The sequence below is a fragment of the Cordyceps fumosorosea genome (assembly GCF_001636725.1).
Source record: "Cordyceps fumosorosea ARSEF 2679 chromosome Unknown scaffold_6, whole genome shotgun sequence".
NCBI classification, from domain to species: domain Eukaryota; kingdom Fungi; phylum Ascomycota; class Sordariomycetes; order Hypocreales; family Cordycipitaceae; genus Cordyceps; species Cordyceps fumosorosea.
In genome coordinates, this window is record NW_017387306.1 from 1,011,096 (window position 1) to 1,026,408 (window position 15,313).

General features: G+C 55.4%; 6 protein-coding genes across 6 annotated transcripts; 2 read left to right on the forward strand and 4 right to left on the reverse strand.

Moving 5' to 3' along the window:
- Positions 1-176: 176 nt before the first annotated feature.
- ISF_03480 (Aminotransferase class-III) lies at positions 177-1,589 on the forward strand (the record flags this gene model as incomplete). The annotated part of the gene is made up of 1 exon (XM_018847086.1): positions 177-1,589. One exon carries the CDS (start codon positions 177-179, stop codon positions 1,587-1,589), a length of 1,413 nt encoding a protein of 470 aa, XP_018705975.1.
- A 315-nt stretch (positions 1,590-1,904) lies between these two features.
- On the reverse strand, positions 1,905-3,731 carry ISF_03481 (Gpi16 subunit, GPI transamidase component; the record flags this gene model as incomplete). The annotated part of the gene is made up of 2 exons (XM_018847087.1): positions 1,905-2,920; positions 2,978-3,731. The coding sequence occupies 2 exons, from the start codon at positions 3,729-3,731 to the stop codon at positions 1,905-1,907; spliced, it is 1,770 nt and encodes a 589-aa protein (XP_018705976.1).
- Positions 3,732-4,131: 400 nt separating this feature from the next.
- Positions 4,132-5,047, forward strand: ISF_03482 (U1 snRNP splicing complex subunit; the record flags this gene model as incomplete). Its single annotated transcript, XM_018847088.1, has 2 exons — positions 4,132-4,488; positions 4,559-5,047. 2 exons carry the CDS (start codon positions 4,132-4,134, stop codon positions 5,045-5,047), a joined length of 846 nt encoding a protein of 281 aa, XP_018705977.1.
- A 479-nt stretch (positions 5,048-5,526) lies between these two features.
- Positions 5,527-6,927, reverse strand: ISF_03483 (hypothetical protein; the record flags this gene model as incomplete). Its single annotated transcript, XM_018847089.1, has 1 exon — positions 5,527-6,927. One exon carries the CDS (start codon positions 6,925-6,927, stop codon positions 5,527-5,529), a length of 1,401 nt encoding a protein of 466 aa, XP_018705978.1.
- Positions 6,928-7,419: 492 nt separating this feature from the next.
- On the reverse strand, positions 7,420-8,064 carry ISF_03484 (acetyltransferase; the record flags this gene model as incomplete). Its single annotated transcript, XM_018847090.1, has 1 exon — positions 7,420-8,064. One exon carries the CDS (start codon positions 8,062-8,064, stop codon positions 7,420-7,422), a length of 645 nt encoding a protein of 214 aa, XP_018705979.1.
- A 486-nt stretch (positions 8,065-8,550) lies between these two features.
- On the reverse strand, positions 8,551-12,746 carry ISF_03485 (WD40 repeat-like-containing domain protein; the record flags this gene model as incomplete). The annotated part of the gene is made up of 4 exons (XM_018847091.1): positions 8,551-8,622; positions 8,691-10,016; positions 10,707-11,129; positions 11,205-12,746. 4 exons carry the CDS (start codon positions 12,744-12,746, stop codon positions 8,551-8,553), a joined length of 3,363 nt encoding a protein of 1,120 aa, XP_018705980.1.
- Between the last annotated feature and the right edge of the window lie 2,567 nt (positions 12,747-15,313).

Here is a 15,313-nt window from a genome sequence, read left to right on the forward strand (position 1 = left end):
TGCCGATACCGCTGTCGGGTTTCGGATCTCAAGCGATAAAAAGTTGCCGTGTAAGGCATAACGACATAAATATAGTCCCTTGAAGGCCTGTCCCTTGACAGGCCTTTAAACATGTTGGAACAATAACATCTGCAATAATTGATGCACGCTCATATAAACAGTCGTCATCTCACATAATGTCCCCGCACAGCCATGCCGATACGACCACGCCTCCCGCCCCGGTGCCGCCGCCGGGGAGCCGGACCGCCGAGGGCACGCACCTGATGCACCGATCCCTCAAGGTCGAGCCGGCCATGGTCGAGTCCGCCTCGAGACTCACACTGCACCTCTCCGACGGGCGCGCCGTGCTCGACGCGTGCGGCGGCGCGGCCGTGGCCATCATCGGCCACGGCAACGACGAGGTCGCCAAGGCCATGGCCCGGCAGGCCGCCCGCGTCAGCTACGTGCACACGCAGTCGTACACGACGCCGGCCGCCGAGGACCTGGCCAACTTCTTGCTCGAGGGGAGCCCGCACGGGCTGGAGAAGGCCTTCTTCGTGTGCAGCGGCAGCGAGGCCGTCGAGGCGGCGCTCAAGCTCGCACGGCAGTACTTTTACGAAAAGGGCGAGACGCAGCGCGTGCACTTTGTGTCCCGGAAGCAGAGCTACCACGGGAACACGATGGGGTCGCTGTCCGTCTCCTCGAACCTGGCCCGCAAGGTGCCGTATCAGGATTTTGGATACCAACACGTCTCGCATGTCTCGCCCGCCTACGCATACCGGTATAAGCGAGACGGGGAAACTATGGAGGATTTCACCACGCGTCTTCTGGAAGAGCTCGAGACCGAATTCTTGTCCGTCGGGCCGTCGAGGGTCATCGCCTTCATCGCCGAGCCTGTCGGCGGCGCCACGGCCGGATGCTTGCCGCCGCCGCCGGGATACCTGCGCGGCGTTCGCGCCCTGTGCGACAAGTACGGCATCCTCCTGATCCTGGACGAGATCATGTGCGGCACCGGCCGCTGCGGGACGTACTTTGCCTTTGAGCAAGAGGACGGCGTGACGCCGGACCTCGTGACGGTGGCCAAGGGCCTCGGCGGCGGCTACTGCTCCATCGCGGCCGTGCTCGCCCACAAGCGCGTCGTGGACGTGCTCCGCCGGGGCACCAGCTCATTCAACCACGGGCACACGTACCAGGCGCACCCGATCGCCTGCGCGACCGCGCTCGCTGTGCAGACGATCGTGCGCCGGGACGGCCTCGTGGCGCGGTGCGCGGCCATGGGCAGGCTTCTCGAGGCGAAGCTGCGCGCGGCGCTCGCGGGGTGTCCGTCGGTGGGCGACGTTCGCGGCCGGGGCCTCTTCTGGGCCGTCGAGTTTGTCAGGGACAGGGAGACCAAGGAGACGTTCGATCCGGCGGTCACGTTCGGCATCAAGGTCCAGCAGACGGCGTTCGAGGGAGGCGTGGCGATCTATCCGGGCTGGACGACGGTGGACGGCACAAAGGGGGATCACATCTTGCTGGCGCCGCCGTTTACCGTGACGGAGGAGGAGCTGGATACTATTGTCCGGGTATTGAAGGAGGCTATCACAACTCAAGAACGGATACACATGTAAATTGCAGATGCTGACAGCCACAGAAATGTCAAGTCAGCTAACACGAAAGAAGATGGGAAGGTTAATAGAAGATTAAAATAACGTGACAGTCTTGTCAACAATATATAGCAATTCGAAATTCGATACTAGTATAATTGCAACGGGCTCCATTCTAGCCCTCTTTCAAGCCATGTTGTTTCTATCCCATTCGAAAATGCCAGTTGGCCATTGTCTATTCTTAGGCGATACACCTCGCTGTCCAGATCATCATCGTAGAACTAAAGTCGTCTATTAATACATAGCCAAAAATAATCAAGGTAACACGAGACGTCTATTCTAAGCCGCGGCAGGTTTCCCTTTTAAACGTGACACGAGCTTGCCGAGCTTCACCTTGAGCGCTGACGGGGCCACCTCGTTCGCGCCGACCATGCGACGCACGATGATGTTGTAAAGGCCGCCAAAGGCGAGCGCGACGGCCGTCGACGTCAGGATGATGACGTTGTACGGCATGCTAAAGTCCGGGGTGGGCAGGTAGAGCAGCAGGCCAGTGGTACGGAGGCTCATGGCGCGCGGCCGCAGCGTGGTGATGACGGCCGCGGCGACGTCGAAGCCGCGGTTGGCGTCGGGCGGGTACTCGGTGTACCGCAGGATCGACTTTTCGACGTCGTAGGTAAGGAAGACGGTGCAGCGCGGCGGGATCTGCACGAGCAGCTCGAGTTGCGTGCCGCGCGCGCGGTCGAGGGCTGGGCGGTAGTAGATTTCCTTGATGATGTCGCTACCGTTGTGGCCGGCGGCGGAAGAGGAGGAGGAGGTGGTGGACGGGGATATCTGTGTGGACAAGGTGTGTAGGTATATACGCATGAACCATGGCAGGGACTCCATGTAGACGAACTCGACCTCCTCGTCGCTGGGGTTGGTGAGGATGGCCTGCACGCCGCCGTGTTCCTGGCCGTAGCCGGTCAGACTGCGCTCGGCGAAGAGGATCGGCGTCTCGGGTTCGTTGACCTCGAGGCCCTTGCCGTCCACGATGACGTCGGGCTGCGCCAGGACGAGCGTGAACTCGCCCTCGGCGGGGATGTTGTAGCAACGTCTGGGCTTCGCTGTGTCTTTGATCTCGTGCGACCCTTCAGATGAGTAGACGCTCCGCGAATGGGGAACGTGCAGGCAGACAGGCGGCACGGAGTCGTCGGTCAGCGGGCAGGCACCCTGCATGGGGCGGCCAAACACCTGCGACAGCGTCCAGTCCTGACCGAGCATGTGGTCGGCGGGGAAGCAGGTGTCGTGGGCATGGTATGGCTTGGATGTGTCGCAGACGAGCTCGTTATCGTTTGGCGGTCGCGGGATCGGGTTGTCTGCATGTTAATTAGTGTATTGTCAACACAAATTTTGGCAAGACCCGAAGCTCATACCTCTAGGTCGCTTCGATCGGTTCACGTCAAGGACCATGTCAATCGTCTCCTCCATCTGCAAAACGCACTTCCCATCAGCGTCGCATATGGGTTTGACATCAATGGCCATGCTTTGAAAGGAGGCGTCGAAGAGCTTGTGGCCGTCCAGCAAGCTCGCAATGCCAGCCTTGCCTTTGCATGGGAGAAGCTTCAAGAATGGCGTCAAGTTCTCCGTGCAGACAACCTCATGCGGCAGCACCCCATGTAGCAGCCGCGTGTTGGCAAGTATGGCATCCGAGTGGTCGCCCTCGGGCTGGAAGGACATGACCGGTCGGATGGTCCTCGTCTCGTCGATAAAGTTGAGACTCGCGCAGAACAACCCCGACAGCGCATTCGTCAAAATAAGCCACTTCTTGTCGGCCTCGTCGTCCGACTGCGCGTCCAGCCACGCCCAGAGCTCCACGCCCTGCCCGCCCTCCTTACGCCCATCCCACGGCCGCGCTCCCCACGTCTCCGTGTCCCAGCGGCCCAACGCGAAGCGCAGGTGCAGCTCGCGCGTGCCCGCGTACTGCAAGATCTGCGCGAGCGACCGGGGAAATATTCGAAAGTTCTTCGTCTCAAAGTCGTCGAGGGTAATGTTGGAGCGAAAGTTGAAGCTGGCGAGCAGGCCCGACAGGGGCAACGGCCGCAGATTCAGCTGCTCATGGTAGTCGGTGGAAGCGGATGCGAGGATGCCGGAGACAAGGAAAAGAAGGAGTGACAACAGCCGCGCCATGGTGACAGAGGGAGTGTGTAACTGTTCCGCGCTCGGCGGGCAATTACATCTCAGCCTGAATAAAACGGCTGGCAATTGATGAGGGAGAACAAACGCATCAGACGGAGCTCCAAGCCTCATTAGCTTGCCCGCTATACTCGGCCACTTCTAGGCGACGTGGCGCTGTGGTGCGGCAGCGTGGGGGCCATGGCAGGCGGTCAGAAGCGGCAGAATGCTGCCTGCTTGGAGGTTTTGGCGTCGGACAAGATCAAGAGAGCTTTTGGTTTGCCATCATTTGCAACTACACACTTAATCGGCATTGATTGCTGACACCACTTGACCTTCCTCTACACCGTTGAATTAGAAAGGTTTTCCTAGAACGCGCATTCGATCTCGCGCAAAACACAACCGCGTCTCGACCATGGCCGCCGAACAACGAAAGCTGCTCGAGCAGCTCATGGGCGCGTCCGTGACGTCGCAAGCCGCCAAAGTTTCCTTTTCAGACCCCAAGCTCTGCCGCTCCTACATCGCCGGCACCTGCCCTCATATACTCTTCACAAATACAAAGCAGGATCTGGGGCCGTGTCCCAAGATCCACTCGGAAGCTCTCAAGACTGAATACGACGCCATGTCGGAGCGCGACAGGAGCAAGCTCGGATTTGAATACGATTACATTCGGCATTTGTACCAGTACATCGACGAGTGCAACAGAGGCATCGAGGCTGCCCAAAGGCGGTTGAAGAAGACCCCAGAAGAGATCCGACAAACCAATATCATGGTGAGTTTCTTCCAATCTCTGCACCAACCCCCCCCTCACCATGCCGTTTGCTAACTCGCCAACTCTGTAGCTGAAAGAAATCTCCGACCTCAACACGTCCATACACAACGGCCTCCTCGAGGTCGAGATCCTCGGCGCCGTGTCCGAGGTCTCGCGCGCGCAGGAGGAGCTCTTCCGCGCGCGGCAGGCCATGCAGGCCAAGGCCGACAAGGAGCGCGAGCTCAAGGCGCTCGCCGACACCTCCGGTCCCTCGGGCCACCAGAAGCTGCAGGTTTGCGACGTCTGCGGCGCCTACCTCAGCCGCCTCGACAACGACCGCCGCCTCGCGGACCACTTCTACGGCAAGATGCACCTCGGCTTCGCTCAGATGCGCAAGACGTACGACGCCTTCCCACGCGAGATGAAGGCCCGTGCAAGGACGATGCCGTCGCACGACGATGACGGGCCCGGCGGTGGCGGCGGCGGCGGACCGAGGGGACCGAGGGGGCATGGGGGTGGAGGTGGTGGAGGAGGGGGGTACAGAGGGAAGGGAGGTCGCGGGTATCGCGGCGGGTGGTAGATTATGCTATATATCGAGGCGGTGCTGGACCGGCAGAAGCCGCATGCAAATTGGTGTTGATGGGAACCTTGGTGTTTGGGTGATTTAGGAAGGAAAATATCACATCTGTACATTTATCGGAGTTATTTGGGAGCTTGAGACTTCGCTATTTAATCGCTATACCCTTTAGCAACCCCCCATGCTTTCGTCGCTGAGATTCGGATTGTGTGTGAAGAATCTTGAACGCCTTAGATTCAACAAGCAGTCCTAAAACTGGCTGTATGCGCTGAGTGTAATTATCTCCAAAAGAGAGGCAGCCGCATCATCGCATCTTGCCAGCCTGCCTTTGCGTGTGATAGCAAAATAATACGTATAAAAAAATTGACGCCGCTTTCCCATCATAACAGTCTTGTTTGCCAGGTTCCCTTGAATGTGTGACCATTTTGCCATCCTCCCACACGTAACACAAACATAAAAAAAACACCAGATTCATAATACATTTATTTCTTGGACGCAATGGCGTTTTGCTCCTCCATAAACTCCATCTCGTCGTCCCATTTGCCAATCGCCGGTGCGAACCTAGGCAACGGCGCGAGGACAGCCGGTTTCGACGGCGGGGCAGTAGCAGCAGCATTCGCGGGCTGTTGTTCTTCCTGAGATGTCGGTGGCTTGGCTGGCAGTGACGGGAAGTCATCCCGGGTAGGTGTAGCGGCTGCTGAGGACGTAGAAGGACCGTTTTCGTTGCCGACGGAAGCGCGGCCGCCACCTCGACCTCCTCCTTGTGCTGCCCGTCCACCGCCGCGGTTACCGCCGCGGCCGCGCCCCCCACCGCGACGCGGCCGTTGTTCATCGAGCGACTTTTCGGTATCCGTCGTGCGATCCGGCGTGCCCACCTTCTCACCCTCGCTCGAGTCGCGTGCGGCGAAGCGACTACTGCGCAGGCCCGAGCCCCCCTTCGTTCCCCGAACGCCGCCGTTGACACCCCGCGCTGGTGGCCGCCGCCGGGACGCCTCCTCCTCGGCCAGGATGGCCTCCTTGCCCTCGTCCCAGCCGCCGCCACCCTTGTTCATGTTAATGGCTTTGAGTTTGCGCTCGCGGTTCTTTGTGCGCTCCTCCTCGAGACGGCGGCGCTGTTCCTCGTTCTGCCGCCGGCGCTCGGCGTTCTCGGCGCGCTGGCGGCGCGCCTCCTCCATGCCGCGCGCGTACGCCTCGGCGTGCTGCTTCTCGTCCTTCTCCGCCTTCTCGAACTTGCGCGCCTTCTCGGCGGACAGCACCTTCATCTTCTCCAGCTTGGCCGTCAGCTCCTCTTCGGTCAGCTTCTGGCGCGGGTTCGCACCAGACTGCGCACGCGCATCGGTGGAGGCGGCGACGGTGGCGGACGGCGACTCGGCTGGTTTTCCCTGGTTCCTGCCATTATTGTTTCGCCGTTCTCTGTGGGCGCCGGTGGCGGTGGGGGGGTTCGCTGCGGGGGTGCTGGAGCTGACGTCGCCGCTCGTCTGGTCGTGGCTCGCGGTCGCCGGGGTCGGGTTGGGTGATGGCGGTTCTGAGCGTGACTGTGGTTGTTGGACCTGCGGCGGCTTTTCTGTCGGCTTGTCTGCGAATCTGGACTGGGCGAGACCGCCCCGCGGCGGCGGCGGAGGCGGAGGCTGCTTGGGGGACTTGTCCTTGCGACGTCGGCGCGCTTTTTTTTTGGTTGCTGCTGCCGCGGCGGCGGCTAGAGGCGCCAGGGCGGACTCGATATCTGCGGGATGGGGTACCAAGTCGGAATGTGTAATGTAGCGCGAAGATATCTCGACGGGCACGTCTTGGTGTACAATGGTGGCTACGCCATCGACTGGTTCGAAGTCGTCGTCAAAGAACAGATCGTCATCGGTGCGGCCGCCAAACTGGTCGTCCATCATGGCGGCAAGGACTCGACACAGGGCAGAGTCAATGTCGGGCAGTTTGTGGTGTGGTTAAGAAAAGTACTGTCGTGAGCGTCGAGGGCGTATGAGGTGTGTTATTAATATTATGTTGGTGATTAAGTTGATGACAGGTTATTGTGAAGAGGAGGCGGTGGAATGGAAGAGAGGAAGTAGAAAAGAGCTTGGCCAACTGCAGTTACTAAATAAGTGTTAGTTAGTAAATGACTGGAGGCAGGCGTTGGCAGACAGGCAGGCAGTGAGCGAGACAAGACCAGGCAGGCTGGAGGCGAAGAAGAAAAGTAGGTGGCGGGGAAACCCAAACCGGCGATGAAGCAATGCACCAACCACGGAATTCAGCACATGGTCTATTTCATACTTTTTAAATACCTAATTGTTCTTTATTTTACTAATTTTATTTCCATCTTAACTCAACTGCTGGCACTTGCCCTACCAGGCTACCATTTGCAGCCCGTCGTTTCGTCGCGCGAGTTATACTCGGCGCCCGCATCTCAGCACGGCAAACTGGCGAGCATCAAGCAAAACACCATTCTTCTCCAAACTATCCCTCCGGATCCCTTCCTCATCAAATCCAGCCTTCAGAAGCACCCTCGCGCTCGCGGGGTTCGTGGAAAAGACGCTCGCCTCCAGCCTCGCCAGCCGCGGCCACGTAGCAAACAGCCAGTCTCGGAAGGCCGTCACAGCTTCGGCGGCATAACCTCGACCCCAAACATCCGGCGTCAGTGCGTACCCCAGCGACCATGTCCGGTACGCCATGTCCTTCCCCGCATGCGCGACCATGCTCCCGATCAGTCGTGGCTCGGAGGACGCGTTGTCGACCGTGCCTGGCTTGATACACACCGCGACGGATCTAGGGTAGGCCGCGGTGCACTCGTCGTCCTGCTCGGACGGAAAGGACTGTGAGATGGCGGCCTCGGCATCGGAGACCGTGTATGGATACTGAAAGCGGTCGCTCAACTGGGCGACTACCTCTTTGTGGTTCATTGCGGCGGCGAGGCTTGCGGCATCGGCCATTTGGAAGCGCCGAATAATAAGCCGGCTGGTTTCGAACAAGACAGTCCCGGCCCGCGTATCTGGCCGCTCATTCGAGTACAAGTAGTGGAGTGAGGTGGACATGGTTAACAGGACGTTGAGCTGTTATTGCGAGCAGTTCATTTGTTCACTTGATCTTGTTGTAGATTGCTAAAGGAAAAGGACGTTCGATATCCAGCGCCGCAATAGGCTTTGTTGGTTACTCATTTCGTCCCAATGCTTGACTCACAACTGACTGCTTGCGATACCGCGCCAGCTCTTATTCACAGCCGTGGGATTTAGAGGCCCATGACAGCCGTGTGGGAACTATTTCGCATATACCAAAACATTGTAGGAGGTGGAATAGAAATTTCTAGGACCACATTGTTTTTATTCAGTCGTGTCGATAAGCGTATACTGAGAGCGTAACAAGCGCATACGTACAAACTTGCATCGACTGCAGGAAAATACACAAACGAAAGAGAACAAAGGAGGAGAAGAAGACAAAGAAAACAGAAAGTGTTGAGAAAAAGAAAGGAAAGGAGAAAAGGAGAAAATTAGGAAAGCTCAGACGGATGTGGCTGACCAAATTTAAACACCGAAACGTGTCCATTTGCCCATCCTACCACGACCATGTTCTCGTGAACCCACCATGAGAACGGACTGGGACTTGTTAGATTGAGCGGCAAATAAATATCACCACTAGGACGCAACGGATCTGAAGCCTGTACACAGCGAATGCGGTCTCCCTTCCACAAGATGCGACCGCGCTCCATGTCGATGTCGAGCGGAAGCCACTTGGAAAGGAGAGCCGCATCCTCGCGCCCGGACTGCTCACCGCTGAATTGCCACTTCTGAGCACCATACTCTGTAAGCAGATAGCTTGGAAATCTCGGATCGATCCGGATCGATCGGATCAGTTTTGTCCTCATTATTCGGTTGACGACATGGTACTGATACTGCCCACCAGTTTCGTTGGGTGGTGTCCAAATAGCCGCGCGCCCCCCGGCGTCGACAGAGATTATCTTGTCTCCGGTCGCCGTGAATTCGACGTCAACATAATCGGGACAAGGCTCATCGGCGCAAAATTGCTTTTGGGAGGTCAATCTGTGAAGAGGTCGCAACACTCGCGTACTTGAGCGCAACACTCGCGAACTTGAACCCAGTTCCCAAATCTTGACGCTGCCTTCTTTGACGTCGCCCTGGCGGTCCTGGCCACAGGATGCCAGGAGTTTGGAGTCTGGCGAGAAGGCCACTCCACGGACGTGGCCATTGCCGCCTCCAAAGGTATAGCTCGGCGACTTGGTAACATGTCCGCAACCGGTTTTGGGTTCGGCATTGGAAACGTCAAACACATGCACCTTGTTGTTTTCACTCCCCATCGCCAACAGTTTCCCCTGAGGATCGAACCGGACACCAGGAGCCTGAACTGTTGATGCCCCCAAGGCAAGGTCGTGCTTTAGGGTGAATCTCGGTTCTATTGTCATCGTGTGTTTGGCAACCGCAACTGCCCACACGATGGCTGTGCCGTTAGACGATCGTGCTACTAGTAGCTTGTTGTTTGGTGAGAATTTCATGAAAACCGGTTTGTCGATGACATTTTTCTCGGAACATCTCCGCAAGCCGGTCTCAATGTCCCAGAGGGACACGTCTCCGCCATATGTTGCCGACGCAACCATTCGCCCGTTTTGAGAGATTGCCACGAGGCGAATCTTGGCGTCGGCGTTGGGAAAGAGCTCAACGTCTGGCGGCTGCCCCGCGGCCATCATTCGCCTGACCTTTTGCATATCCCAGATACGCATGGTTCCATCAGCAGAGGTGGATGCCAAAAGGTTTCTCTCCCCACCTGACGTGAATGAGACGGACAGAATAACACCGTCGTGCTTGCCAAGGAGATAGGCTGGCTTAAATGGAGCTTCTCCGACCTTGTATCCGTCCTTCCATCCTCCTGAGGACATTGGCCACACCCACAGTGCAATGGTACCGTTCGTTAATCCTGCGGCAATCCAGCTACCGTCGTGGGAGAAGGAAAGATCCGTGATGCTCGTCTCGCTGTGCTGCGGTAGAAAAGCCAGCATTTGATGCGTAGCCACGTCATAAACGCGAGCGGTCTTATGGTCTGAACTTCTCACAAGAAACCTGGAGTCTGGTGAGATAGCGCTGATCTCGTCCTTGGAGTTGGGCGAAGGTGTGTTGGGCTCTTCGCTGTCCCTGGGACGTGGCAAAACCACAGTGACAGCGCAGGTAGCGTAGCATGCTTTGCTTTCTGTACCTTCAAGGGTTACGTGTTCCGTTTCTTCGCAGGCCTTGTATTCCGTGCTTGTGATCATTTGACGCTTAGAGCTTTGAGAACTCTCCCCAACTTCATGGCCTCTCTTGTTAATTGGGCCTTCCGACTCCCCAGGTGAATCGCTCGGGGCGATGTCCTCACCGACGACGTTCCGGGTGACTATTTCGGGATCCTTACAGATAGGAAGGCCGGGAATCTCTGCGGCGGCATAAAGTCTGCCGCCAGTTATGGAGTATAGGACCCTCGTCACCAACTGACCGCCGCCGCAACATACAACTCTGGGGGAGTTGGCATTGCCATGGATTTGCCAGATTGCTATCTTGTCGCCCACAGCAGCGGCTAGCTCATGACCCGACTTCGATATAGCTATGCTGCGAAAGCCTTGACTGTCTATTGCCACCATGTTCTCTGGAAGGGCAAATGTTTTGCGGAGACTTTTTTGTATCAAGTTCCACACCTTAATGCTGCGACGGTCGAACGCGGCGAGAACACCATGAATGACAACACCAAGAGCAGGGCCATGGAAAGCTTGGAGCAGATAGAGCATATTGCCCGTTCTGGTATTCCAGACGCGCACGTAGCCATCATCTGAAGCGGTTGCAAAGGTTCCACCGTCGGGAGAGAAGCAGATACCCTGAACCGAGGAGGTACGGATGAGCAAGTGTAGGCACGGGTCCGAAGTTCCCTGGATCAATGGAGCATTCCGGAGCATTGGGAACATGCCTGGGAGTAGCATTTGTCTCAGCAAAGGCAGGTCCTCCGCGACCAGCAGCTCCTCTCGTAGATTATTTTGAAACTCTTCTGAGGGTGATCTGTGTAAGAACCAGGACGTGAAAGTTGCGAGCTCCTTCATGATGTCGCCAACGGATTTATCTGGGACCTAACACGAAAAACAAGTCAGCAAATGTATTTGGCAAACTTGCGGTGCAGCGCAAGTCATTCCGGGGATACTCACTTGACCATCCATCTTGTTATTGAATTGGGTTATCGCTCGGAACGCGTCTGCCATCAATGCTCTGTTGTTCAACTCCCTGAGCCAGGCAATTAGACTGTGCCTGCCTGTGAGTAACTGTTTTGCGAGGTAAAACGAGTCCGTATCGCCGCAGTTGAGTTCAGCCAGAAAATCTATCCAAATAATCGTCGCCAGGCCAATTCGTGGGTTGTAGTTGCTGTAATTCTTTTTCCAGTCGCCTGGTTCACTGTAGTCGCAGTTCAGGAGCCTGAAAGTGGCGCTTAAGCAAGAGCACGCGAAGAGAGGTAGGTATTTGCCGAAGCCTGGCGCAAGAATGTTGACGTGCTTGACCCAGACACCGTCATCGCGAATCTGCAACAAAACGGGCAAATGTAGTTTGATATAACTGGGCAAGATGGCCTCCTCATACGGCCACGCAGTCATGGCGGCCAGGTCACCCAAAGGGACCGGCCGCGCAGCGGAAAACACGGCGTTGATAATGGCAAAAATCATGTCCTTCTCGTCGGGGTATAGATCTCCGAGAAGGCTGAAACTCTTTTGAACTATTCCATAGATGGAACTCTTGCTTGAGAGGAGGTATTTGAGCGATGAGACGAAGCGTTCTTTTGAACTGCGGTGACTCGCGACAGCCAATGCAATGTCAATGGCACGGAAGTAGCATGTAGGGAGTTCGAGCTGGCTTTCCAGTTCTTCTTGTTCGGAAACACTGAGGTTGTATTGTAGCCTTTCGCACGATTCCCTGATCTTGAGGGACCCGTACTTGCGTGTGAGGCCTGACCACTGCCCATTCGGATCGTTGGGTAGATCAAGTTTCAAATGTTGTTGGCCATCTTTTAGGATGTGTAGCTCGATTTCCCTGGTCATTTCCCTCGGCATGAAGCATGATGAGAGTAGCCACTTCACATTCTGCGAGTTTTTCAAGGATTTGTTGATGAGGCGTTGGAGCTCAGTTAGCTTTCGAGTCCTGACGAGAGGTTTGAGAGGGTCTATGCCCGGTTCAAACAGTAGTCCAGAATCACGATGTGCTATAATTGCTTCAACATCGTTAACTATAAAGTAGGTAGAGACAAAGCGCTGGTCTTGGGTCATGTTGTGTAGTATTTGCGATAAAGAATCAACATCCTGAGGGCGTTTCTCGTCGTTCTTGTGACCCCAGTGGTCTTGGAGATCGGGCTGTTCTTGAACAATGCTCTCGATCAACCCCTTGACGAGCGGTGCAATGTTCACTGCATTTTTTGCGGTGTAATCGTCGAAGTAACTAGCGACATACACAGGTCTCGCCGTTTTGCCCGTGCTTGCTGCCATCAGACAGCCGGCGGCCCATTCACGCATCGTTTCACGGTATCCGAGGGGTCCATCGATGCTGAGTAGACGCGTCTTGCCCTTATCATCCCAGTTTGTGAAGGCTTTGAATTCTCTGGTATTTATTGCCCACTCGTAGAGATGGTCGGAAATGTCGTCGATGTCGAAGTCGTCGGAGTCGTAGAAGCCTTCGGTATCGACGCCGGTTGTTGGTTGGCTCATTGGATTGTAAAGGTGAATCGAATTATTTGATGATTATACAATGGTCAAGAAGTTTTGAGAGCCCCAAGAGACAAGGGTGAGATGGGCTTTTAAATCATTTTGGAAGTCGATTAACCACGCAGACGTCATTTTCTTTCATCTACATGTTGCCTTGTTTCAAGAACGAGCCACACGCGTCATTATCTGATGCTCAAAATTACACTGAATACCGTCATTGGGTAACGACAGCTCGAAACATACCCTGTAAGTCTTGAGATATACGTGTCTCATGATGTGTGCAACGTGAAGAATAAGCGCTGACGCATTCATACATAGCCAACACACAAGCAACCCAATGACGAGATTATTCAAAGCATGGGCTGCTTAAATCCGATGTAATTTAATCTTATTTAATTGCTTTGCTTTTCTTGTCTTTTTTTTTTTTGCCTTCGAGCAGGTCTTCAGCAACAGCTCAACCATGTAGCCCTACGAGCAGCTTCAAGATGGAGGTTGTCGAGCCTCGACTCGATTGGTGAGAACTATTTACTATAATTACTATATTCAATTATTACTGTTTCTACTAATCCCTTTATTGCGATATCCAACGCAATGTCAGTACTACAAATTCCGAAACAGCAAATCTGCTTGTTATTTGACATTGGTGTGGTACACAAGCACAGCACAAAGGGAGTAGGACGTCAGTGACATTCCTAGTAACTATCGTATGCTGGTCCAGGTGAAGGCGTGGCTTCTCACAGTGGCCCTCACTAATAATAACTCCATTCACCGTTGCAAACCCTGCAAGGATTGTCAGTGTGACCCCGTGGATCATGGGCGGCTAGTGTAGGGATGTTCAATAGCTATTCTTCAGCCTGAGAGTAGATAGTTTCCCCCTCGTCGGCGAGAAGGGTGGTAGATGATAAGAAAACAGGTCTGCTCTCATGGACCAGGCTCCAACTAGGAACTCGCCCGATTGTATCGGTAATGGCGCTAAATACAAGGCAACAAATCGCCATAACGACGAGGCCCCCAGACCCTCCGTCCTTGCGTTAGGCTTGATGCTAGAAACTACTATTATGAGGCTGGTGCTTGGCAACCATGGCTTGCGGAACGCTGTGTCGCTGATGCGGGGTGTTGCGAGCTGCTGTTACTCTGTAGCTGCAGAGGGAAGAAGCTGGCGCGCGTGGGCAAGACATGCGGACATAGGGATAGCATTGTTGGAAATAATCGACCGATGGACATGGTGTTTTGGACAGTAGGGTGCAAGTTAGTCACGGTGATCAGGAGCCACGGCAACATCCCCTGCAAAGGCCCTCGGCAACCTCCAGCGAGCTCCGAAACAGGGCAGGGGGTCTGATTGGGGTCTCGGAGCGCGACCAGCGTCACCTGAAGGGCCCTGGACCAACCAGAAAAGCGTCTGGGGGAAGCCTCCGCAAGTGTCAAGCTGTCAAGCGGACAAAGGACAAAAGGCCCTTGCTTGCCACGAACGGTGGACGGATACCAGCCAAGGGACCAGGGCAACCAGTTTCAGTTAGCACAGTGCCACATATTACAAGGGTAAATGCACTATGAATATATATCTCCATACGGAGTACAGCATGTACAGTACGTGAGGCAAATTCGCCGCACAGACGCCCAAAGGTTCCAGCATGTATCCATACATGGCGTGACGACAGGAATAAACACTGCAACTATAGAAAAAGTAGCGGCGGGCTTGGCGAATGGCGTTTTATTGGGAAGGGGGGGGGGGGATGCTCTTTCGTACGGAGCACCTAATTTCTAGCGCTTACAGTATCAAAACTTACCGGTTACAACTACGTAATAATACGCACCGTAGACAAAGACCTGCCCGACGAGGAAGTTACACAGCAGGGGACACGTCGGTACGGCCTCTAGGCCAAGGAGCAGCGACATGTGGTGCAAAATTTGCACCGAAAAACGCAGCCGACCAAGCAAGGTATGAAGGAGAGGCGGTTTGTCCTGACAGGTCAAGTTAAGATACCGGCCGGCCGCCATGAGGAGGGTTGGAAAGACCGGTCTCACGCTATTATGCCACGTCGGCCGGCCGGACCAAAGGTTGCCTCGAGTCAGCGGACCGAACAGTCTTCTAGTGTCGGGGAGTTCAATGTCGCAAGGTCCAGTGTCAAGATTTAACTTTCGTAGCTCTCCCTTGTCACTATACATCTGCTCCATCTCACCTAGCTCGCATCGCTCATAAGATCGCAGAGTCGTCATCAGCATCATAATCTTTCACAAGCCCTGCAACCCTGCAATAGCAGAACACAGCCTCAGCATGCACTTCATTCGTTGCGCCGTATATCTTGCCTCGGCCGTCGCCACGGTGGCAGGAGCGCCTCGTTGGTTGCCCTGTATTCCAGGATGATACCGGAGTTCTGGCTTCACTGACAATTTCATTACAGTTCCATCAACGGCAGCAGAAGGATACGACTACAACATGCTCATGCGCAGCAGAATGTCGGGACACGCTGGGGGTCTGGCGAACCTTGTCTATGCCAGCAGTGAAGACTACACGACGCGCAAGGCTGTGCTGGGGGAGTGATGAATGAGTGCATCACCATAGCTTGACT